General features: G+C 46.8%; 1 protein-coding gene and 1 long non-coding RNA gene across 6 annotated transcripts in view; one reads left to right on the top strand and one right to left on the bottom strand.

Moving 5' to 3' along the window:
* Positions 1-17,115: 17,115 nt before the first annotated feature.
* FOXB1 (forkhead box B1) lies at positions 17,116-18,078 on the bottom strand. The gene has a single exon (XM_069026009.1). It carries the CDS (start codon positions 18,076-18,078, stop codon positions 17,116-17,118), a length of 963 nt encoding a protein of 320 aa, XP_068882110.1.
* A 1,918-nt stretch (positions 18,079-19,996) lies between these two features.
* LOC138116481 (uncharacterized) overlaps positions 19,997-24,854 on the top strand; it is a 104,997-nt gene continuing 100,139 nt past the window's right edge. For all 5 annotated transcript variants that reach the window (XR_011154164.1, XR_011154165.1, XR_011154168.1 and 2 more), the window contains exons 1-2: positions 19,997-20,074; positions 21,153-21,262. This is a non-coding gene — a long non-coding RNA (uncharacterized lncRNA). The remainder of the gene's footprint in view (positions 20,075-21,152; positions 21,263-24,854) is intronic.

Raw genomic sequence — 24,854 nt, 5'->3', positions numbered from 1 at the left:
GAATGGTGGATAGATAAATTTCTCATTGGTTTCACTGTGGAAAGAAACTTCAAGTCAAGACATGCTGATCTTCGTGAAGGACTCAGGAGAGCCTGACATGTGGTACCATTTAGGTGCAGTTTTGGTGGGGGGGAAATACTGTGCCAGTGGAACTCCCTGGCAAGTTTCTTACAGTTGCATACAAGGGCTCTGCTGGCAGCTCTGAAGCAACATCTCAGTCACTGCTCTCATTGCTAGGAGATGCCCAACAATACTGGCCAATATCAGTGTCTAGGTCAAAGCTGGTTCTCAGTTAGGAAGCTGATGGACAAAGTTAAACTGAGCCATTTAAAAAATTTCTTCCATAATTTTTATTGTAAAGTTTTATTGATAAAGATGGAATCAGAGTTTTGTTTTCATTCTATTAAAAAAACCAACAAAACAACAAAACAAAAAAGCTATATAGCTTTTTGAACAGTTATCTATTTTCTGCACTTGACCTTGCTATCTGCTCAGGAAGATGTGTAAGCCCAAGCTTCAAGATTAATTTCTTCTGGTATGCAAAATTCCAACTCCTGTTATTGGTCTGGTTTAACATGATACCTGCACAGGTATCATGTTCTTCCTTTTTGCTATGTTCTTCTTAGATCTCCCAGCCTTCTCCAAGTCCCCACAGATGTTTGCTTCCTCCAGGTTCTGAGAGGGCAGGGTCCTGTGTTTCTTGCACCTGGTGACTGCAGTGAGAGTCCGTGCTGTACAAACAGTGACAAACCTGGCTGACACAGGGCTGGTTTCAGACCGGTGAAACACTGGCAATTCCACTGCAAACATCTGCTGGTTCAACAGAGGAGCTGACCTGCCTCTGTCTTCCTTTTTTTTCCTCTGTTTGTGTCTGCATGTGTACACCGGATAAGAAATCCACACACTTAAAAAACAATGGTAAATAAATAAGCAAGGCCAGCAAATATGACTTAGATGTGTCCTAAAAGCACTCACAGCATCACCTTTCCTCAGCAACAGAGATGAAAAGCACTGCCAGATTAAAGGAACTTACACAGCTACTGTACTGCAGCTCTGCTAGGATGTGTATGATTCAGCTTACAGAAGGACATTTCCAATTTCCTGATCGTTCCTCCATACCAGATTTATGTAGTGGTAGTTTCTGACCCTGTTTCTTCACCAGAGCATACTCACTGTATTGAGAAATAATGCAGGATTTTCCATGAGTTTAAAGTATCTATCAGTATTTCTGTCATGGTGGATACCCTAAGAAGAGCTTTCATGATGCACAGCCATCAGTGTTGTACCCAGAAGCCATTCAACCACAAAAAGAAGTGGGACCAGGTTTTGGCCTAGTTACTCATCTGCTGGTGAAATGTCCCACACTGAGAGTGACACCTGGCTTATGTCCCAGTTCACTTTCTCATGATCCCTCATACTGTAACTGGCAAACAGGAATTTTGTGGGCTCTTTTTCCTCAGTTGTGCAGGTCCAACCCATATCTACAAAACAGAGTCAAATTCAAGCCTTAAAGACTATTTTCATCTACAGCATGACATTCCCTGTCATGACAAAATTCCAGCTTACTGCATTTGACCTCAGAAACAAGATGCATTGTGTTCCTACTATGCTGTTGGAATTTTGCAACTGACCAATTAATTATATTTTAAAGATTATAATATGGCTAATGGGCAGCAAACTTGGTGAAGTCATCAGGGTAAGTGTACTGCAGGTGCAACATCTTTTTTTACTGGAATTTGATTCATTCACAAAATGATTTTTCTATTCAAAGCAACTGTCATGCTTCCTTTGTCCATAGATAATTAAATAAGCTTTCCAATTTATTTGTGTATTCTAATTTACATAGGGTACCGACCCAAAAGAACCTTTCTGCTTACCCAGAGAGAAGACATAAAATACACAGATAAATCTAAGTGGCAGCCAGGGCACAGTAAGAGCAATTCTGGCTCGTGAGGGCACTGTTGCTGTAGCTCGGAGCCTGGCTCTGGCTGGCTCAGCAGTGGTAGTTGGGGATGGAACAAACTGAGTTCTGCCAGAGAGCTTTCTGTCCTCTTTTCTGAGGTCACAGTAGGAAAGTGCAGGTCTGAGGTATTGAACTATCCTGTTTAGAGCTTTTATACTCTCTTTACTTGCATCTTCTTTAGCTCAGCTTTCTTGGGTACAGGCAGGTACTCAGGGCAAGTTTCTCCCCTTTTATTTCACTTCTTCCAGGTGCTGGTCTTTGTACAGGCTCTCTGTGATAAGAGAATTCCTTCTGAAGCTCATCAGCTCTGTGCTGTTTTCTGAGCCTGAGGCTTCCTGCAGCTGAGGTTCACATTTCCCAGAGGTTCCTTATTTTCAAGCTTTTAGATACTGCTGTGCTTCCTCCTATCACAGGATTCAAATTCTTCACAAACATTTGTGCACGCAATTGCACAATATTACTGTGAGTTTGGCAAATGGCACTGGTTTCTTTATGGGGAACAGGTACAAGGGGCCCAACGTACAATATTTGCACCAAAAAATATATAGGTCATGTCTCAGAAACCCCAGCTACAAAGATACTTAGATACTGGAGCATTGTAGGGTGTTGTAAAACCCTTTGCAAGCTTAGAGAGGAGCGTATACAAGCACTTTCAAGGCAGTCTAGGCCTGTTTCAGACTGTCTGGGTACAGGAAAATGGTTCTATGGACAGGCTGGATCAACGGGCTGAGGCCGATTGTGTGAGGTTCAGCAAGGCCCAGTGCTGGCTCCTGCGTTTGCATCATAACAACCCCTGCAGTGCCACAGGCTGGGGCAGAGGGGCTGGAAAGCTGCAGAAGGCCCTGGAGGTGCAGGTCAACAGCAGCTGAACATGAGCCAGGTGTGCCCATTGGCCAAGAAAGCCAATGGTACCTGGCCTGTACCAGCCATGGTGTGTCCAACAGGAGCTGTGCAGTGACCATCCCCCTGTGTTGGGCACTGGTGAGGCCACACCTCGAGTGCTTTGTCCAGTTCTGGGCCTCTCATGAAAATAATGACTCTGAGGTGTTGGAGTGTGTCCAGAGAAGGGCTGAACTCCCTAGAGTCCAGGGGAAGGTCTGGAGTTCTCTTAGTGTTCTCTACAACTCCCTGACAGGAGGTTGTAGCCAGGTGGGGATTGGCCTCATCTCCCAAGTAACAGGTGACAGGATGAAAGGAAATGGAGTCAGGTTGTGCCAGGGCAGGTTTAGGTTGAATATTAGAAAAAATTTCATCATGGAGAGCATTGTCAACCACTGGAACAGGCTCCTCAGGGGAGGTAGTAGAGAGTTCACCTGGAGACATTGAAAGATGTGTAGATGTGGCACTGAGGGACATGGTTTAGAGGTGGGCTTGACAGTGCTCTGCGAAGACTGGACCCCATCTTAGAAGTCTTTTCCAACCTATGGTTCTGCAATGTCCTGAGATCCCATCTGCTCTAATACTTTTTCCCATGAGAGACCTTATGGGCACTTTGGGAGTCCATGGATGAGTTGGAGTATTAACCTACTTAAGTTCCTAAGTTGTAGGAAGTGCGTTTCTGTTTTGATTTTCCTGTCTCTGAACCACAAAAGCCAGAGATGGGGTAGCTGTGAGCAGACACATTTTAGCTAACACAGCTGGGCCTCGGGCTCCCCAGCAGCCGGTCCTGCTCAGGCTCTGGGATCACACGTGCTACAATATCCAGGATTGTATCCACAGCTGGGGCAATGCTCCACTTGGTGACTTCAGGGATTGCGTGTGTGGACTGATTTATGATCCTCAAGTGTGTTGTGTAGTAGTTCTTTTTTTCCCCAGACAAGGCAATTCAGCTTCAAACATATCTGTCTTATTTATAAGCAGTTTAAACTTTACACTCAAGTTATTTTCTTCTCTTTCCCCAAGCTCATAATTTAAGGGGAAAACCATCAAAAATAAGTACATAACATAGCAGAATACAAACCCTTAAAAACTAGCAGAACCTTCAGTCTCTGCTTGTTTTCCTTTACGATATTTTGTTTTATTAATAAGGCTGCCTCTGTATTCATGACAAAATAAGAAAGCTATTTCCAATGAAACAGACAACTCTTTGTTAGACATCAAATATAACTAATATTTGATGTCATAAATATTAATGACTTTCATGTCTTCAGATACTTTAGAGTCAATTCCAAACATTTTTGTTTTGATTCACTCTTATTTATTTTTTCACACTGAACTGGTACAAGGAATTTTCCCCTGTTTTTCTGTGAAAAATGTATCAAGTTCTGCAGCCTTCTTTTCTGTTTGAATCAAGATGTTGTTCAATGTATTTTACATGGCTATATCTGTACAGCCAGGCAGAAATAGCTGTTAGTGTCATGTAACAGAAATGTAGCTAGGATGGCCACCAGTCCAGCTACTGTTAGAACTGATCCTGGGATTTCCTGGCAAAAGAGAAGGGATTGAAAGAGACAGACCTTTACTTGGAAACATTTAAGAGACCACATTTTCTGTGGGCAGAGCACACAGCACAACCTGTCATTTGACATGTTTTCTTTGCCAATTCTCCACAGGTACTGAACAATAATTGGGATCTCAGCAACAATAAATTAATAACTGTTGTTCCTTAAAAGCAGAAGATTCCTCTTTCTGAGCGGAATAGTTCTGTCTCTAAGCACAAATGGACAGACTCAGGTTTAGGCCACAAATTCAAATTTTCATGTCTTATAAATAAATAATGAATAATGTTATCAGTTGAATGAGTGTTGATGCAGAGAGCAGAGTCTCCCAGAGATTAGATATCTGAACCTGATACATCTATAACAGTTGGGAGCCAAGTTAAAATATCCATCCACACGTGGAGGAGAGGGGATTCTTTGCCTGTGGAGGGTTGGTCTATACTCAGATCAAAGGAAAAAAAAGATGCAAGCCTGTGATGGGAAATGTAGGAAAACAGTAAGTTAAAAAAAAAATCATACCTTAAAAAAAAATCTGTATGCTTTCAGAGCATGAAGGAAAGAAATCCCATGTTCTTACCAAGCCTGTGGAACATCATAGCTGTTGTAAATAGGCCAGTCCCAAAGAGAGCACACATGTTCCAAATGGGAGGAGATTATTTGCTGCACCATTTTAGCATGCTTGATTTATCAGTAATTAACGGAAAGTTGACAGGGATTTGGAGCAAAATAATTCAGTGTTTCATAAGCCCAAGATTTGGCATAAAGAATGTTTTACTTACAGTATATTCATATGGTGAGAACATAGCCAAGTTTTTAGCATTAATGAAATCCATCCTAATTCCTCTTTTTAAGATGCATTATTAATCTGCTGTTATTAAACAAGGAGTTCAAAGCAGTCAAGACAAAGAGTAGGACAGGGAGAAAATACATTTGAAAATCACATCATTCAGAGCAAGAGCTAGAGGCTGAATAGAATTGCTTCATGTCGTGATGAGATTGACTGTGTTACTTGGGTTTTTTTAGATAGTTTTGGAGGTAGAGAGTATTTCCCAGGCAATCCTAGTGACTGCATGGGATTTGGTGGTATTAACTAAATTTGAAATTTTTATCCTGGCTTGCTGAGGAAGTCTTATGAAACCATATTTTATGCCTGTTCTCTCCTCCCACTCAACCCAAGTAATGTTGAATGTTTTGGCCAGCTTCAGTCAAACCTGAGAGGAGGGGAAGTCCTCTTTCTACTAATTGAGTTCCTTAGTTTTTTTAAGTGTTTTCTTAAATGGTTTCTTAAAATGTTGACCTGATAGAAAGGACAGGCTCAAATTAGTCCCTGAGGGAAAGCCAGTCTGAACTCAAGCACTGTTCATTGTGTATGGTAGTAACAAGCCAGCCATCAGTGGATGTCTCCTCTGACAGATCAGCAGGCAGCTCTGTTCCCTCTGCTCTTGTTGGGTAGGTTATCACACAGAAATAAGAGGGGAGGGCTCTTCAGGCAGGTATAGTTTAGGGAACAAAGGCCATTATCTGTAGGGAATCAGGTAAATGTATTCCAGTGCTTACACTACAGTGTGCTTTTCAGTACTGCTTTCTGTCAGCCATCCCCACTGAGATCAGTGGGAGTTGTATTGTGGACTGAAAGGATAACAGCATAAAGAATGGGGATGTACAATCTTGAAAAGCCTCTGTGTCCAGAGAAAGATCCCTGAGTGTCAGTACTAATAGCTCCTTACAGAACTTCCAGAATGAAATCCTAGTACTGTTCCCACCAAGGTCATGGAGAGGGCCTGTAAGAACAAATTAAAGTTTTCCTTGTGTCTTGGTCTGGATGCTGCCACTAGTTGCGAAAACACTTAATAGCAATATTTTAGCAGATCTTCTTCAGACTGTTGATTTTTCCAGTGATTTTGTATTAATTACACAATGTCAGCAAATGAAAGATGAAATGGAAACATCCAAGAATAGTCTGAATCCTTTGGTTTACACCATTGTGTATGCTGCTTTGCATTGCTGGCTACCTTGCAAGGAACAAATAAACAGATGGTACCTTATTGCCCAGAGTTTTGAGTTGTCCACAGGAATTGAGAAATGTAATTTTATTTTGAAAATAAAACAAAATGGGTGACGTTTTCATGCCCATTTGCTTGAGCCTAAAAGGTTTGATGCTTTCTGTGCACATAGTAGGTACTTGCATACATACCTTGGCAGCACAGGAACTTTGTACATTAATTTGTGTTTGACAGTCTTGCTCTGCATGACTGAAATGACACCAGCTCTGCTGGGCTGAAATAAGGAGCACACAAAGGAGATTTGGTAGCTTGCTATAGAGCTTAGTGTTTGTTCCATCCATTTACTCTAGTTAAAGCAGTATATTAGGGGGGTTTCCTCCATACAGACAATATGAGCCAATCATAATTCCATCAGAGTAAAAAGAAGGTTTAGGCAGAATGAAAAAAGATTTGTAACAAGTTTTCTCTTTTCAAATTTACAGTTACTGTTTACTAATGCAAAGAGAGAAAGGTTACAGTGTATGGTGTAGCATGCTTGGAAGAGTGGAACATTTTCTAACACCCAGTGAGAGGCTGTGGTTTGGAGCTTCTGAGAGATAAATCAGCCTCCCTGAAGCCTCGTACTGCTACTGGTATGTGAATTACCTGAGCTAACACAAAACAAATGACCAAAACCACTGCCTCAAGGTCTGCAGTGCAAGGGACAGGCTTTCCTCTATTCTGACACTGTGAAGAAATGGACAGGCGCGATTTGCATCCCCCACTCCAGGGAGAAAGGCTTTTACCATTGCTGTTCTGAGAGATACAGGGAATTCCACCTTATGCCAGGATACTCTGAGGATCCAGGCTTATATAATGATGCTTGCTGGTTTTCTGCAAGATCAGTTCCCAGCTTTCCTAAGAAGTATTTCCAGAGCTCAAGTGGATGAATACTGACAGCTTCTGCTTTGTATCCTCAAAAGGATGAAGGAGAAGACAATGCTGAAAATAGTACTTAACTCTGTGCTGTTGACCTCCTACCCAACTGTGCCACATCCACATTCACAGAACCATAACCTCCCTGACTTGCATTGAGAACTAAGGAACGCATTGTTACTGACCCAAATTCATCCCATTGAGTTTCTTTGCAGCGGCATTTGACCCCAAAACTGTCCTTTTAAGCAGTATATCTTTACTTGGAAAGAAAGAAATAAGAGCTTGATCATGGAGAAACAGTTTGGGGTTTGGCTTGTTTTATTTAGTTGTAGGATCTAACAAAGGAGAATGCTCAGGAAAATAGAATAATGTCAAGGGGCTTTGGATATTCTGAACAAAAGAAAAAGCAGCACTTAGATATACACAGTCCTTTCTGCAAAGGGAGGGCTAATGAGGGATCGAGAGTGCTAGATGTCTCATGTGCTTTCTTCTCTTCTAATGTTCTGGGTGGCTGTGTGATCTGATGGCTGTCAGACACTCCGTGGTCTGACAAGGCTTTACTTCTCTTTAGAAATGTATTTTGTTTTATAATTTATGCCTGTGACCAGTTAGGAGGAAAATGCTGCTCTCCGAAATACAACTCGGACACATCAATGCAGATAGAGAAAGAGGAGCACTTTGATAGAATTGGAGTGCTACAGGCAGAACGGAGTTTATTTTCCAGTGGAAAGCCTTCATCTGAACATGCAATAGGTGCCCCTGGTGATTCCTGTGCAATGACTTCAAAAGAGCCTGATCTTGAGCTTATGGAAAAATCTCCGAGTAATGCCAAGCTGATAAAAAGATGTATCTTTGTGCATCTTCTGACAGGGAAAAAGAAAAAAAAAGGAAATAAACCCCTAACCCAAATTCCTCAAAAGCAAGGCTCTGCAAGATGAGCCAGTGCTTTCAAAAGACTTATCTCAAACCATCTTACAATAAAGGGATTATAATATATAACTATACATAGGCAGTAAGAGAAATGGTAATATCCAACTATGTACAGACAATGGAATTTACTGTTCATTGTCCCTCCTTTTTTTCACTTAAGGAGTGAGGAAGAGAATGAGGTAATTTCAGAGTAGTCAACTCCTGCCTGATTCCAGCTGCTGGTGTCCATTCTCCAGGCTGTGCTGAGCAGTGCTGGCTGTGTGGGGGCAGAGCAGGAGTTTCACCCCTCTTGTGCTCTTGCTGCTCCTCTCTGGCCCTGGTGTCTCCCCTGTGTGGACATAACCAGTCCTACAGCTCTGATTTAGCTAAATCCTCTCTGGATTCCTCACAGGACTTCATACCAGCTCTTTTAGTCATGCTTTCAGAAGAAAATCCAGTATTAGTAAGACTTTATCAAAGGTTTTACAGTGCCTGATGTTTTGCTTAACAATCCTTGAGAACCTGAATGCTGGAGAATTTCCAGTGATCGATTTGTTTTCAGAAAAGGAGGGAGGAAATCTGTTTGAGGTATTACTGATGAGAAGTGGATAATGTGGCTTTGATGCAAAAGGATTTGAGAAATTCCTCACCATTGAGAAACTGGAGTCAAAACTCAGAAAAAATAATTTCTTAAAACTTTCTAGAGTTTTATAAAAAATATTTAGGACTGTGACTTTATTAATGTGCAGATAGATTAGTATCCTAGCAGCATCCTAAAAATGGATTATGAGCTGTCCTTTCTTCCTTTGAGAATTAAAAAACAAACAATAAACAAAACCAAAAAAACCAACCAACTTAAAAGGGAACAAATAAAAATAAAATTAAAATTTTAAAAAAAAAAACAAACCACAAACCAAATAACCAAACAAAAAAAAACATCAAAAACCCCCAAAACTTGTTATAGGCAGAGAGCAACATAGAGCCCCATGGTTTGGTCTGGGTTTGGTCCCTCTTTGGCATGTTCTTGTGCATCTGAGGCAAAAAAAAGGTTTCTGGCATATGGTCTGAAAGCACTGGACTAAGAGTTGAAGAAAAAATGACAAAGAATGTAGACATTTTCCAAAGCTTTCAGAGTTGCCCATGTCCATTCAGCATTAGGGCACCTGTGCACAGCTGCATGTTACCTTCCATATCCACTGACTGTGACCCCAAACTGAGAGAAAGATAAATTACTTACCTAATTAGAAAATGGTCTGAATGCTCTGAGAAACCTTGACAGCAAAACTCTTGCTCTATTTAATTCACTGGGAATTTTCTGTGGATTTTTATGCAATTAAATTTTTACCCTGAACCCCACCCTTAGTGTATAAGGCATTTGCAAGCATGACTTGGGTGAGCTGCACTGTAAGTACAGGACTTTATGCCTGAGAGATGAGAAAACTCAGCAGTGACAGGTCAAGCAAGAAGGGATGAGCCTCCCTCTGGCAAATTGTCGGTTGTGGGACTTGTGTGTCTTCCTCTGCCATGCACAGTACTTGTCATTTTTCAGGAGCAACTACTGGTGCCAGTTTTGCAAATCACGAATAACTGAATATAAGGTACTTTAAAAATACAGCCTTTGGTTTGTGAGGAGAGCAGCTCAGGGTGGTCCAGCTTGTCCCTGTGTACATTCAGGAGTGTGTCTGCTTCCCTGAGCCTCCAGATATACCCAACCCTTCTGGGTCTAGCAAAAATGAGGAAGCTCTAGCTTAATAAAGAAATGAAGATGACTATTAACAACTTTCCGCAGGTGTAGAAGTCATTCAAATCTGCTTTCATGTCTGTTAGAATTCCTCTCTCTCTGTCTGTTAGAGTTCTCACAGATGCAAACAAACCAGCAGTTTGGAGCCAAATTACTTGTAACAGGGATCAGCCCTCTCTTGATCCTCTTCCCTGTTCTCCAGAGAACTTCTTTAACCTGAAAATTATATGGGTTAATTATGAAATTATATTCAACGAGGGCTCAAGTGCATGCAGCACAAATTGAGATGAAACACAAACTGTTCGTGGTCTCCTTCAGCAGATCCCCGTGCAGGCCTATTCCCCTCCTTCTGTGAGTGAGCGGGCTCATCACTGGTCTGAATAGCCCAGCGCTGTGAAAAGCTAAGGAGAGGCAGGAACTCAGGGAGAGAAGACACAAAGCTGTGTTTCCGTGGGTCCAGCACTCCAGTGGGAAAGACCCAGAGGAACTGTCCATGCCCCATTAGCCTTCAGGGAGGAATGTCTCCAAGGTACAAGGCAAAAACGTTTTAAAGAGCCTGGGATGCTGATGGCATCTTTCATCTTCTCAGTAGTCTCCTCCCAGGAACACACGTCATTAAGCTGAGGTGAAAATTTGGTAGTCAGATCCACAGAGAGAGTGCCCGTGCCCATGCAGGAGAGAAATACAGGAAGAGGTGGGAGAGAATCCGATGGTGATATTGCTCAAGTTGGTAAAAAATTGCCCTTCTGTGGTATGGAAGAGGTGGGCTTGCAATTGTGGGAAAAAATGGTTGCCGTCTGTGGCCAGCAGTGGAGAATTGTCTTCCCTGCTCTGAGATGGGTGCTTTGTCCACCTTGATATTCTGCAGCAGAGTTTCCTGTCTGACCTAACCTTTGAAGCAGCTCTTTTTGGCCAGAGTTGGATGACTTGGTGTGCTTTCAAGTTCAGGTATTCCAAAACACAGGCTCTGGTAACTTTTTGCTTGTTTCATTTGTAATGCTGATAATAGGAATAAATGTGCACCCTAATTAGTAGCTTAGACTGTTAAAACATGGAATTAACATGTGGGCCTGCTCATGAGAACAGCCTTGGGAGCAAGAGTTCCCAGATCCTCTGGCATGAAGCAGTTGTACTAAAGGTTTTCAAAGTCTGAGAAGGTACCTTAAGCTGCCAAGGCTGGTGAGCACACCTAGGACTAGAACCAGGTCTGGATTTTGGACTCAGTCCCTACTTACTTATTGCCTATCTAGTAGCCATTGAAGCAAGCAAGGAGGATGGAAGCTGCAACCGTCAAAGTGCCTTAATGTCATCCCTGGGAAAAATGTCTACAGGTTAGTGTTTGCAAACAAGCCCAGTACATGCAGGTGGTCTGTGCTCTCTGTGGTAGTTGGGGGCAGTGGAAATGCTGAGCGTTTTCCTGTGGTATAAGATTAGTCCTGGCTGTAACGTCTCTCTAAGGAGCTGCTCTAATTAATGCAAAATACTCTACTTACTACTTAATTAATACTGAGGACCTACAAAATAGTGCAAAATCAAGAGCCTTTATTTAGTAGTACCTACAGCTGTGGTGTGAGCTACCCTTTCAGACACGTTGGCATGGCCATGTTAGAAATACGTAAGGGAGCAGAAGGCGAAGCCCTCCCTTGGATGCCGAGGTGCTCTGCCCTGCTCTGGCTGCCTCAGTGCTGAGGGCCTCAGCAGAGGAAGGATGGCAGACAAGGAACCTTCACATGCAAAATCTGCAGAAGGAAGGGCTGGGTCACCTAGTCCCGATACAGCAGCTGGCACGCTCTGGTCCACCCGCTGTGAAAACAGTGGCTGTGTCTCTGCTGTCCGTTGCTTGCGTCCTGGTTAGGCACTGGCACAGGTGAACACGGCTGTGCTGCCATGTCCTGTGCTGCCATGCCCTGCTATGTGCGGCACGGGCACAGTGCCCGGCCTCGCCTGAGGGCATAGCCGGGGCAAGGCCAGCACTGCCTAAAGGGGAGGGTCTCCCCTCACTCCCCCGGCCGCAGCCCTGGCCCCGGGCAGCACGGCAGCCCCGGTGTGCCGGGTGTCCTGAGTGTGGCAGCCCCGGTGTGCGCAGAGCCCCGAGAGCGGCAGCCCCGGAGAGCAGCCGGGCAGGACCCCTCTGCCCAGGCATTTCGAGAAGGGACTGCGATCCTTAGGGCAAAGGGCGGCTCTTCCCTCTTTTCTCTCTGCAAGTATAAACGTCACCTTCCAAATTGTACTGTGGCTGTGCTGGATAAATCAGGAACCCCCTTTTTTTTTTTTTTTCCTTTTGTGTTGTTGTTGTTGTGCTGTATTTTTTTCCAAGCAAGGGTGCCAGCGCAACTCACCCTGTAGCGCAATGGGACCCAGAAAGACAGAGGAAGATAAAATGAATTTAAATTCCAAAGGGGTTTCAGTGCTGGTTTCCTAGTCCCCGAGTCAGCAATGTGTTTGTGAAAATTCAGCCTTTTTGTCTCTCAGAAAAAAAGGGCTAAATCTACATCGGTGGCCCAGTCTAGGTTTGCTATTCTTTGCATTTTCTATTCAAGTGAATGAGAGTGAATGAAGTGGCCTGGGACCCTTTATTTGATCTACTCAATTGCATAAAGTGACAGAATTCTAATATATTTGTTTAATGCTCTTCAATGGGGCTTTCACTTTCTAGCTTGCAAATGAAGCCTCGATCTGCAAAGTTTTGTCCTTTTTTTCTTTCTACCTTTTTTTTTTTTTCCTGGCAGAGAGACCATATTTCATAACTTGGGCCACGGTTTGAAGTGATTTCAAGAGGAGTTTTAGACTCAAAAAGTGGGAAATAAAGAAACAGATGTGAAGTTATTGTAAATTCTTATAGTGGGCTCTGGGGCTATTGTAAACCCACTGCAGGCGGTCCAAAGCCTCTCTTTTTCATGCTGTAATTGAAACATATTAATTAGATAATTTGTTGTTAGTTTAAAAGAAACAAATACAGCCCCTCCAAGGCTTCACAGCCTCGGTTTCTTTTTGTTAACAAAAACAAAACAAAAAAAACCACAAGCAACCCACAAAGTGACATTTATATTAAGATTCTGAGATAATTCGGCACTGAAGTTGATGAAGCTGCTAAGTTTTTTCTCGCTTTCCCAAGGACCACTTTTGAAAAAAGGCTGGCTCATAAAACTCCCTCTCAGGGGTCGCCGGGGAGTTCTTTTCTCCCTACCTGGCACAGACCGCCCTTCCCTGCAAGGCGCGGTTCAAGAGAAAATAAATATTCTGAGTGAGAAAGAGCTGGCTGTGTTCAATAGAGGATTCAGTCCTGTGGGGTGGTGTCTTGTCACATGTCGAGGGGAGAGAAAACAAAACAAAACAAAACCAAAAAAAAAGAAGAAGAAAGAAAAAGAAAAAAAAAAAAAAAAGGAGGAGAAAAAAAAAAATAAATACGCCGCCGAGAAAGGATTCACGTACCATGCGCTGACATGAAGCACATCCCCGAGCCGCCAAGCCCGGCTGGGTTCTCGGGCTTACCTTGCACAGCCGGGCTCCAATCCATCCTCCGGAAGAAAAGAGCTTTTGCCTAGAAGGAACGGTGTCTTTGCATTAAGTACGCCTACCTTATAGTGTCTCGCTGGCAAATAAAATAAAAAAAAGAAAGAATCCCCCCGACCCCCCACGAAATGTCTAAACACTACGGAGAGCTCGGCCGCGGCTGATTCCCTCGCCCCACCTCGCCCCTTCCCTCCGCGCTGTTGTCTGTTGCTGCTCTATTTCAGATCTGTGTTTATTGACATTGGACTTGAGCCATTAGGGAGATTTAACAAGTCAAAGCAGTAAATTCAAGCGACGCGCTGAGCTGCGTATTTGTTTGAAATCAGCAACACAACATTTGGGGGCGCGGGAGGAGATGCGCGGAAGAGCGCGGCGGCCCCGCGGGCTGCGCGCTGGCGGCCGCGGCGCGAGAGAGGGCGCGGTGGCCAGGGGGGTCCCTGGGCCTGGGCAGTCTCGGGCAATCGCAGAGATAAAGAGGAAAATGGCATTATAAATGTACGGTGGCGAGTCACACACTCACATTGTGCAGCGAGAAAACTATTGCACCTTTTGAAAATATTTTGCTTTGGGGCATCTTTTCAGACCTTTATATCCGCCGTTACTATATAGTTTAAAAAAAACCTCTAAAAGTGCAGCTTCATCTTGTTAGTTGAGCTCGGATTTCATCTTGGAGGATTTGTTCTGACTGCTAGATCTTTAAAGAAAAAAGGGAAGGAGAAAAAGCATCCTCGTTGTCTAAAAATGTAGGTCATCGCTTGTTTAGGAAAAGTTTGTCGAGTTATGTGTCCATTGATCTGGTGATAAGTTTTGAATGCTTTCTTTAACTGATCGTGTTGATATAATCGTGGGTTGGACTTGATGAATGAGTTCAGTTGTCCCCCGTCTGACAAGCTTTAGCAGCTTCATGCATTTTAATCAGCCCAATGATTCATGTATTTTCCACCTTTTTTCTGTGTGTGGGATCCGTTCTTTTAAAAAAAAAAAAAAAGGTCCCAACTGGATTAATTGCCCTTTACATTAATCTTAAAACTTTTGCAAGGACCTTGTGGTATGTAGTAAGGAAATGAGGATGTCACTTACTGCGTTTATGATCCAGAAATTCAGAGAGAGATCAGTCAGAGACAACACCTCTGTAACATCATTGCCGTAGAATTCCTGAATCCTGTCGCTTCATTAGAATACAATGTCGTTTTCTTGCTAGTAAGCACTTCAGCATGTGGTTGTCTTGTAACTGTGCTCGAAGAATGCCTCATCTCCAAGCCACTTATTTACTCACTTCACTAGATGGCTTCTATAATTTTCAACAGTTGCAGAATCTTTGTAAAATCCCTAGCAGATTTGGGGAACCCCACTAGAAAGTGCCCAGAATCCAGTTTTCATTGTAGCTACTTTGCCCTTACTTTTTAAAAGGGACTGTGTATCGAATTACAGAAAAACAGGTATAATTGTGTTACACTTTGCAAACTACTGGTTTTGGAAAGTGTTGATCAATAAGGACGGAGAAATTCTAGCAGTGGTTGGACTAACTTGTGCTTGAGAAGGTTTAAACGCCAGGTAAAAGGCTACAACAGCTCACTTTTACTCAAAAAAGATTTTGCAATGCCACTTGTAAGAAAAAACACCACTGACAAAAATTCAGTGTTCTGAGTCTTAAAAAAGTAACTAATTCTTTAAAGATTTTTTAATGTTTGCTCTGTATTGCAGAAGCTTACTAATTTTTATACTGTTTGGAGAAAGTGTAACTGGGAGTAAGTATACATACACATAGGCATGAATGTAATATGTGTTTATATTCGGTGTAGGTGTATAGGGCACAAAGGCAGTGTGTGTGTATGCATAGATGTGTAGATATATAGATATAAACCCCACAGGACAAGTTCTCCCTTTGCTAAACTGGCAATAATGACAATTTTATCTAAGAAGTTGTGCTATGTTAATAACTATATTTATAGTAACCTTGCGTGAAAAAGCTGTTTAGATTATCTAAATATTGGAATAACACCATTCCTTCATAATGAAGTAATGTTTTTACTTTTCTCGTGTAAACTCTTTAAAAAGACAAATAAGAAACTAAATCTGCATTTACATATTTTAATGAGAAAATATTATTTGGACGACTAGGTTCATAATTTAACGTAGACACTTTTTAACCTTTGTCTTAAAACACACATGCTGGGAACAAGAACACCAATATTTAAAATGCCATGCTTATTCTGTACAGGGAAAAAAAAAGTTAAAAAGAAATGTCCTTACAGTTTCGATAGACACTAATGCTGTTTGGAGAGGGGTGTTCTTTTTTTTTTTTTCCTTAACTTAAGCAGTTCACAACAGAACAACAGTTCAGTTTCCAGCAAACTACCTTAAACTAGAAAGGAGTATATCAAACAAAAGTGCATTTTACACATTTTATAATCATTCATATGCACAAACATTTACAGTTTCCCTAGCCCCCTCTCTCTTGTCTGCAAAGCTCCAGCAGAAATCAGGATGACCTCCACAGTTTGTACCTGCTGTTGTATTACTTTTCCACATTTTATCAGTGACTGCAGCAGCTTTTCTTTAAGCTATGTAGGGTCATGTGCTTGGTAACAGGTTTATTTTTATTATAATTATTGTTGTTGTTTGTTTTTAAGCTATGAAATAAATAGCTACAAAATTAAAAAATAACAACAACAACAAAAAAAACCAACAACAAAGAAAGCCTCAGCTCCCCAAACCTTCGGGTTAATCAGAAGTTAACAGACAAGTCAACTCCTCCTTCTCTTTCACCTGAAAACTACAGTAAACATCCACGTTACAACAGGTACTGCAAAAAGGACCTCATCTGATTTACAGTACAGATGCAAGTTCAGTATTTACATTAAAACAGGCGCTTTGTAAACATTATAGGTGTGGTGTGAGTGGCCCGGCGCGGTTCCGTCGCGTGGGTCCCGCTCCGCTCCGCACCGCCCCCGCCGCTCCCTCACCTGCGGGCCGCGGCCGCCCGCGCCCCGCTCCTGCTCGGGGCCGCCTCAGCCCGTGGGGCCGCAGCCCTGCCCCGCCGGAACCCTGCCCTTGGCGGAACAACGGGACACGCACCCACACAAAGGACATCGAGCACTTCCCGGCGTTTCCAAGATCCAAGCCTTTGCTGCTTGGAGGCTGGAAACGTCGCTGCTTTCATGCAGTGACACAGCAGCCATCCTTGTTTATGGTACTAAAGATAGGTCCTGTATAAACCCCTGCTTTTCCCCAGACAAAGGAAGGGAAAGAGGCATTGCCGAGCCAGGCTTGCCTGGTCGCCGACAAATCGAAGATGCCTGAAGTACTTTTGGAAAACTAGCGATGCAAGTGGCAGTTCCTACCGGGCGGGAGAGGGCGGGCCGGGCCGGTTCCTTTCGCCTCAGAAGAACGGAAAACAAAGTTCTGAACCAGGGGAGAGGCCGAGCCGCGAGAGAGGGCTCGGCTGAAGGGGCGAAGCCGGAAAGGGAGCTCACGCGAACGGCAAACCTCAGTTTCCCGCGGGGTGCTGTCTCTGCTTTCGAGGAAGAGTAGAGACGAAAGGGGAAAGAAGCGAAAGGAGAGAGAGAAGGGGAGGGAGGAGGGCTCCGAGGAAACTTTGGGAGAAGGCAGCGTCCGTGCAGGCGGCCTGGGTCAGTGCACCGCCACGGAGTGCAGGGCGGGCGCCGGGCTGGTGAGAGTCTCGCTAGGGGTGGCCGGGCTGCTTTGGCTGGTGGCCGTCTGCGAGGACGTGGGGCTGAGGGAGGGCGGCGAGTTCGAGAGGATGGTGGGGATGGGCGCGGGCAGGGCGGGCAGGGCCGGCACCGCGGCAGGGGTAGGCTTGATGGGGACGGGGATGGCCGGCAAAGTCTGCCCACCATGGCAGAGCGGTTTGATGGGCACGCCGTAGGCGCCGTACTCGCTGCTGGCCATGGAGATGGGGGTGGCGGTGTCGATCATGCCGGAGCTGTACATGTGGGGCCAGCCCGTGCCAATGGAGCTGCCCACCGTAGTCAACTGATTGGGGAGGGGGTAGGCGGCCGGCATGGGCTGCATCGTGGAGAAGGCGAGGCCCCCGGGCATCTTGTACTCTCTGGCGATGATGTTCTCGATAGCGAAGGGGTGCTTGAAACTGGAGGGCTGGGACACGCCGAGGTTGTACGTGGACATCTGGGGCAGGTGGGTGCCGGTGGCCGCAAGGGCACTGAGCCGCAGCTTCGCTTGCTGCTGCAGGTACTGCGCCGCGTCGGCTGGCTTGCTGGGGGCCAGGTGGTCCGACTTGACCACCTTGAAGCGCTTGCGGCGGCGCAGGAAGCTGCCGTTCTCGAACATGTCCCCGCAGCTGGGGTGCAGAGCCCAGAAGCTGCCCTTGCCCGGCTGGTCGGGGCGGCGCGGGATCTTGATGAAGCAGTCGTTGAAGGAGAGGTTGTGGCGGAGGGAGTTCTGCCAGCGCTGTGTGTTCTCCCGGTAGTAGGGGAAGCGGTCCATGATGAACTTGTAGATCTCGCTCAGGGGCAGCATCTTCTCCGGGGAGCTCTGGATCGCCATGGCGGTCAGCGAGATGTAGGAGTAGGGAGGCTTCTGATCACTGTAAGTGTTTCTGCCCGGGCGAGGCATCTTCGCTAGGCGATCCGCGGAGATCTGCAGAAGGGCAGCGACAGGGGGAGGGGGGCGGGAGGAGGGGGTAGAGGGGTGAGTCCGAGAGGATTTGCACGGACACCCAGTCGGGTCAGCCGATGGGTCTGGGGCCGGGCTGGAGAGAGAAGGGCACAGGGAAGGGGCACGGTGGATCTCAGCCCTCGGAAGGAGGGGCGAAGGGGGGGGGGGGGGGGGCGCGGATGAGGGCAGGAGAAGACAGCCCGGAGCCCTGTACAGCCGGAGGGGAAAAGTGATGTGCTTCTCCCAGCTCCGGCCTCCCCCAGCCTGGCCTTCCCGCAGCAGCCCGCGTCCGTAAAGTTACTCTAGTGATAGCTCTGTCTTCTGGTCTCGAAGAAGAGAAGGGGACCCCATCCCCTCCCCTCGTCTCCCACCCAACTCCATGCCAGCCCCTGCATATGCCCACCTTAAAGTTGCTGGAAGTTGACAGTCCGCATCCGGCGCGCAGCTGGGAGACCGGACTCTTTCCCACCCCACTCCTCCGGCGTGTCTCTCGCTCCTTTCGTGGCCGCGCTGCTCCGGTTTAGTCCTGAGGAGGCAGCGAGCTGGCTTGGTTTTGGGAATCCTCTTGTACACCCCTCCCTTCGCCTCCGTGGGCTGAATCAGCTTCTTTTACACCACCGGCAGCTGGACTGTAGCAGAGGCTTGTTTGCTTCTCTGCAGCGGCGATGAGCTAAGTAGTTGCCTCCATGTCCTTCCTCTAACCATCTGATAGTTTTATGTGGTGACATGAGCAGAAAAGACCCCTGTAGAGGCGCTTCATTAATGTGCCACTTCTTTGCTATCATATGACAATCGCCTTGGGAGCAGGGGGAGGGGAGCGGGGAGGAGGGGGCTGGAGAGAAAGGCATAATCTGGTTTCATTTACACCTATTTACATGGACACCTTGGGCCAATGGGAATCATTTCCATTTGAAGACAAGGCGAGGGGTGAAAAGGCTCCGCCAGCGGAATTGCAGTGCGATGGTACCCGGTGGCTGGGGGTGGGGGGGAAGGTATGCACTAACCTCTCTGTGGACTTTGCAGGAAGCTTAGTCTGCAATTCGCACTTACAAATGGAGGTACTGAGCAGTGGGATGTTTGACATGGAAATTGCTTGGCTGTGGTATTCTGTTTGTTCTGCATTGTTATCTGGTTTGTATTGTTGGCTAACTTAAGGCGAGCCTTTTTCCCTGTAACGAGAGACTTTCTCTGCCAAATCCGCTCTCCCCTAGCGGAGGTTCTTTCGAGGAGCGGTAAGATCGGGGCTCCTCGGTGGCCGCCTCGGGAACTTACTCTCCCCCCACCACCCTCCCACCCCGCCCCAGCCCACGCAGGACCGCTGCTCTAGTTCCGCGAACCTGTTAGTGTAAAGCCGTGGGGGTTACTCTCAATACACCAGAGCGAACGGGCTCCTGGCCGCGGCTAGAGCTGGTGCGCCCGGTAACGAGCTGCCCTCCACGCCGCGGCTCTGCTCGCAGGGCCGGGGAGGATCCGCTTGCACGCCCCCCGGCCGGCCGGCCGGCCTCGAGGCTGGGCGGTCCCGCGGAGCTGGTCTGGGCTAATGAGTCGATGTCACCGGTCGCTGTGCTAAACATCGTCAACTCGACGCCTTCTGCGGGATTTGCGTGATGTGTCTCAGCCTGTTCGCCTGCCTGTGTGCTTCTCCGTGCGCACTTGTGTGTGTGGGAGCAGGCAGGGCATGCAACACCCGAGTTGCGGCTTTCTCTGATGCATGCTACTCCCTCCTCCCCAGGAACCAAGGCCCGATCCTGGAACCGCAGCCCAGACGAGCAACTCCCTGCCAGCCGTATGTCCTGGGGGGAGGATCAGGCCCGGATGGTCCCAGGCTTGCCCTGGCACAGAAGGGAAGTTTGTATGATGTATATTCCCGAGGCTACGGTGCATCCTGTCACCCTAGAGCCAGAACTGAAGATTGTCTCGAGAGCTGCAAGCCCGGGGAGGAAGAGCTTTTGCGGTGAATACACATCAACTCCATTAACAATATTTTCGGAGTCGGTCAATAACTCACCAAAACGTAACTTAAACACGATGAATTTAGGAGATTAAACAATTTCATTAATATTGAAATGGCTGCTGAGGCTGAGCGCGCGCGCTTGAAATGCAAGCGCACGTTTTTCAATATTAACAGAAGTACTTGAAAAGAAGAATAATGTCACCTTCTTAATTCAGCAAAAATAGCCGGGTTGGGGGAGGGAGAGCAGCAGCGGCTCTGTGCAGCGCGGCTGCTGTGAGACGGGCTCTGGGAGAGCCTTGGAGTCTTCTAGGAGGGACGGTCCCCATCAAGCAGGGCTCCCTCAAACCTCGCAGGAGCCTCAAACCGCATTTCACACCGCGACTAGCGCTGACCTCGTGTGTGTTAAACCGTGCTCCCCTCGTCCCAACCCGGCTGCCCTTGGTCCCATTTAATCCCTCTTTCTCGGAGCAGGGTGTCGTTTAGAGAATAATGAGTAAATAATTGTGGTTCTAGGAATCCGAGAAGCCGACCGGCCCTGCGCTGCCGAGCTAACGAGCCCTTTGGGGGGGAAGACCTGCCACATGCCACCCTCTGCCCCTTGCAGAGAGGGGCCCGGGAGTGTTTGTGCTGTTCAAAGCCCGGGAGCTGCCTTGCTCAGTTAACCGGCTCCGAGATGCTTCATCTAGCCGGGCAGGGCAGGAAGGCAGCCTCCAAAAAAAATTTTTTTTGTGAGGGGGGAGGCATAAGAGATGATGAGACAATGGACATTTGTTAGAGGGTAGGAAAGACAATACTCTGAAATGAGGAGAGATTCCTCCCAGCATCCCCTAGGACACCGGCCAGAAGGCTTTTATTTTTATATTGAGAGCCCCTAAATACGTGGGTGTAAGGGACACTTCCCCCCCACACCACCACACCCCCAGCTCTCCCATCCCCAACTTCTAATGCCCCCAGTTCGGGTTTTGTCTCTCGGCCCAAGTTCACTCCTGGGGTGCCTATCAGAAGGACAGCTCAGAAAATTCACAAACTGACAAACACTTTTCTTCCTCTTTTTTCCGGTACCTTTTTTTTTTCGAAGAAAGAAAAAACTAAACCAAACCAACCGCTGATGCAAAAAGGAACCTGCAAGCTGTAAAGTTAAAGAAAAGTCGACTTCCATTGTCATTTGCTACTCCGAGTGCAAACGAGGTATGGCTGTAAGACCCCCGATTTTTTTTCCTTTTTTTTTTTTTTTTCCCCATTGTAAAGGAATGTGTAAGTGGAAGGGTAGGGCAGGCGAAAATGTCCCAGTAATTGATACCCAAAGTTCCACCTCGTGCTAAGCAAGCAACAGATGATAGACTTGGGCAATATAGGATTTAAATGTAACTTGTAGCATTTGCCTTTTACTTTGAAAGCCAGCATTAGGGAGGAGAAGGTGAAAGTGAATTCAAATCCATTGTGTGGAAAACCAAAACAAATAGACATTTTTCTGAAGTCTAATTCAAATAAGGAACTCAGAGGAAGTGTTGGGAAAACTGTATAAAATACACATAAGTCAATTATATCAATGTGTAAACCCAATGGAAATCTATTTCATGCAAGAGCCATTCAGCCCTTGCATGGAGCCCATCATGGACCACCTTTCTGCTTGGAAGGTTTGCAATAGCCCCCTTTCCCACAAGCAAGACCACACACGTTTACAGATTTGGTAATAATTTATGCTAATTTTCCTCCATAAATCCACAATTCGCCTCAGTGGCAAGCAGGGCTGTTGAGAGAGGAAAAGGAGACAGAAAAGTGACAAATACAATATTGATTTTGAATCCTTGTGGCTGCAAGCAGGTGTGTAGCTTTGCAGAGGGGAGGAGTGGGAGAGGGGCTGTGGGGGGAAGCCAAGAAGTTTTCCAAGGATAAAAAAATCCACCCAGTGTGAGAGAACAGCTCACAACCTTGTTAATATTTACAAACCAGTTGGGAGAAAAGAGAAAGGAGGGGGGAAGTACCAGCTTCTTAGGGTTTCCTAGGCTGCAAAACACAATGCCAGGCTCTGAGCAAGCTTCCCCCGTTTTGGAAAGTCAACTCCAGGCTGCTGGTAGTGGCTGCGTTTCGGCTAAGCCTTGCCCTCTTTTTTTTGTAATGGTTCTGCTTCTTTTGCCTCTCGGGGGCCACGAAAGAGAAGGAAGCCGAGATACTTGGGGTCTCCTGCTTTTCTGTGTGCTTGAATTCCTGGTGCGGTTTCCCGAAGAGCTCCGGCCGCTCTGGGAACGGCGGGGCTTTGTCCCACCCCACATTCTTCACCAAATCTGCCACTTTGGCGTGAAACTACTTAGCGCCTTTTCAAAAGGATTTTGTTCCTTTCCCTATGAGCACTAAACAAACTCCCCCTGCCTGTCAAGGCCGGACTGAGAACTGTTCCCCAAACCTGTATTCCTGGTAGCTTGGGATGTGCAGTGCGCTTTGTGCCCGGGGGGGGCCGGGCCAGGCTGCGCTGCTCGGGACCCCGGGCTCCCGGCGCTGGGCAGCGCGCTCGGCCGCCCCTGCCCTGCCGTCACCTCCCGCTCGCTTCTCGCTGCTGTCACCCTCCTTAGAGCCGGTTGCCCATATGCGCTGTCCTCGGCTGCCTCATCGGGGATTTCAAGCGCCGCCAGCCCGAGTCGGCACTCGGCCCCGCTGCGCCGCCCCTGGGGTGCACCCGAGGACGTGCGGTCCCCCGTGCCCCGAGCTCATCGCTATCGGGCCTCGGCCCCGGGACCCGGGCAGCCATTTCGCCCCTGTCCAGCGCGCAGAGAGCCCGCGCTGGGACCACCCGAATTCCTTAATCCTGAGCGGAGGCAGTTGTTCCCGCTCACGTGTCCTGGGGCTGTCCCGGAGCACCTGGTTCCTGACCGGAGCCGGTTTCCCGGGAGAGCTCTTTTCCCTCTGCCGCCGGTGGTAAATCCAAGCGCGGGTAAGCGCAGCACCTCTGCCTCCCCTCCCTCCACGTGCCCAAGACCTCTCTAGGACGGCTCCGAGAAGTGCCAGGGTTACAGCGGGTGCGTGAGCCCGGGCTGGGCACACAGCACTGCCCTCTCCGCGCCCCTCGTCGCCAGCACCTGCCCCGCCTGGGCTGTCAGCCCGGCCCCCCCCTCCGCGGGGCCGCGCAGGTGCGCGCCGGGGCCGCGGGCTCAGGCAGCGCATCAGCCGTGACTCCCCAGCGTTTTGTTAAGTACTGTGCTGTTAGCGCGGATTCCAGCTTGAGTCTCGACGTTATTGCCCTGAGAGCCTGTCTTTGTGGTAAACTTCCCTTGCTTTCCCGGAGGTGCTGAAGTATTTATCTACACGGTTGGGATTTGTTGGTTTGTTTATTTATTTATTTGGAGAAGTATCAGGGGAGGCCTCGCAAACTTTTTCTTTTTAATCTTCCCTTTTAAACAAATGACGCATTTCAAGCTGCCCTCTCTTCTCCTTTTCACATTGTAGGAAATATTGAAAATGCCACCTTAGTATTGAAGGGATTAACTTGCTTTTCTCCCAGCCGCTAACTCTGGTGTAAAGGGAGCAGTAGATCAACTGTATAATGTGTGCACTGTTTGGTCATTTGTACAAGCAGAACAAAGGTTGAGCTAAGCCAAATTGCATTGCACTTGTGAACCGAGTCCCAATTTGAAGTATCTTTTACAGCAGGGGGAATGAGAACAATTTCGTGTATGTCTAAAAGGGAATAACAAAGCCACTTTCTAGAGCATCTCAAAGTGAAGTAGTGAGGCGTGACATTCCCAGGGTGAGGAGGGACAAAGGCAGGGTCAGGGGGATGAAAAAGGGAATCAAACAGCCACTTTCACATGTCTGCCCTCAACTGCTGCACCTCTCCATAATAGGAAACAACTGTTGTAAAAAGGGGGATTGCTCCCATTCATTCAAAATAGCAAATGATAGCTAAACAACATTGTCAAAACTGAATCAACTTCTGTGCAGTACCACCCAGATAAAGGTATTGTGTTTTGGTTAATAGCTGGGTGGAGCAAACTTGATTTTCCTTTTTCTTTCTTTTCTTTCTTTTCTTTCTTTCTTTCTCTCTTTTTTTTTTTTTTTTTTTCCCAAGGACTCTTCTTTCCAGATCCATCCGTTTCATAAACTTTATTTTTTGTAGTGAGTCTTTTTTCACAAGACATGCTCATCCCATTCACGCTTTCTCCCACATTCTGCTCTTGTCTTGGTGTTCCGTGCAAAACCAGAAAGAAAGAAATATTAGGCTGAGTCCCGTTTTCGCTCCAGTTAGAACGGCGGTTCAAAATCCGTAAGCAATGTAAATCTTTCTTGAATTGCATGTTCGTGTCACCCGGCAAAACCACCTTTAAATGACTAAATTATTACTTAGACAAACATTGTGAAATGTTTTTATGACAATTGACGATGATTTTAAATTGCATATCCACAAGAATAATGGCGCGCACGTTACGGTTATTTCCCCTCTTTATAAGCAAAGGTAATAACCGCTTGCGGAATTCAGGCTCGGGCAAACTTTTTCCTGCATTGTGTGAAGTCTTTAACGAGCCGGGCTTTAATTAGGGTCAGAACTTTGAATGCTTGTGTTTTTCTCTGTTGGCGGGGGGCATGTTTGCAAACAGATCCGTAAGTCGCCGCCGCGAAGCCGCAGCGCGGTGGGGGGGTGTGGTGTGACTGTGTGGGCGCCGGGGCTCTGCGCTTTCCCTTCCTGCCGCAGCGCCCCCTCCCCGCGCCGCCCCCCGACCGGCTGCCACCCACCAAGCTGCCCAGGGACAGGGAACACAATTCCCGAGTGCGGGGCTCCCCGCCCCCG

Source organism: Aphelocoma coerulescens, chromosome 10, assembly GCF_041296385.1.
Source record: "Aphelocoma coerulescens isolate FSJ_1873_10779 chromosome 10, UR_Acoe_1.0, whole genome shotgun sequence".
NCBI lineage: Eukaryota > Metazoa > Chordata > Aves > Passeriformes > Corvidae > Aphelocoma > Aphelocoma coerulescens.
This window is presented reverse-complemented; position numbering and strand designations above follow the sequence as displayed.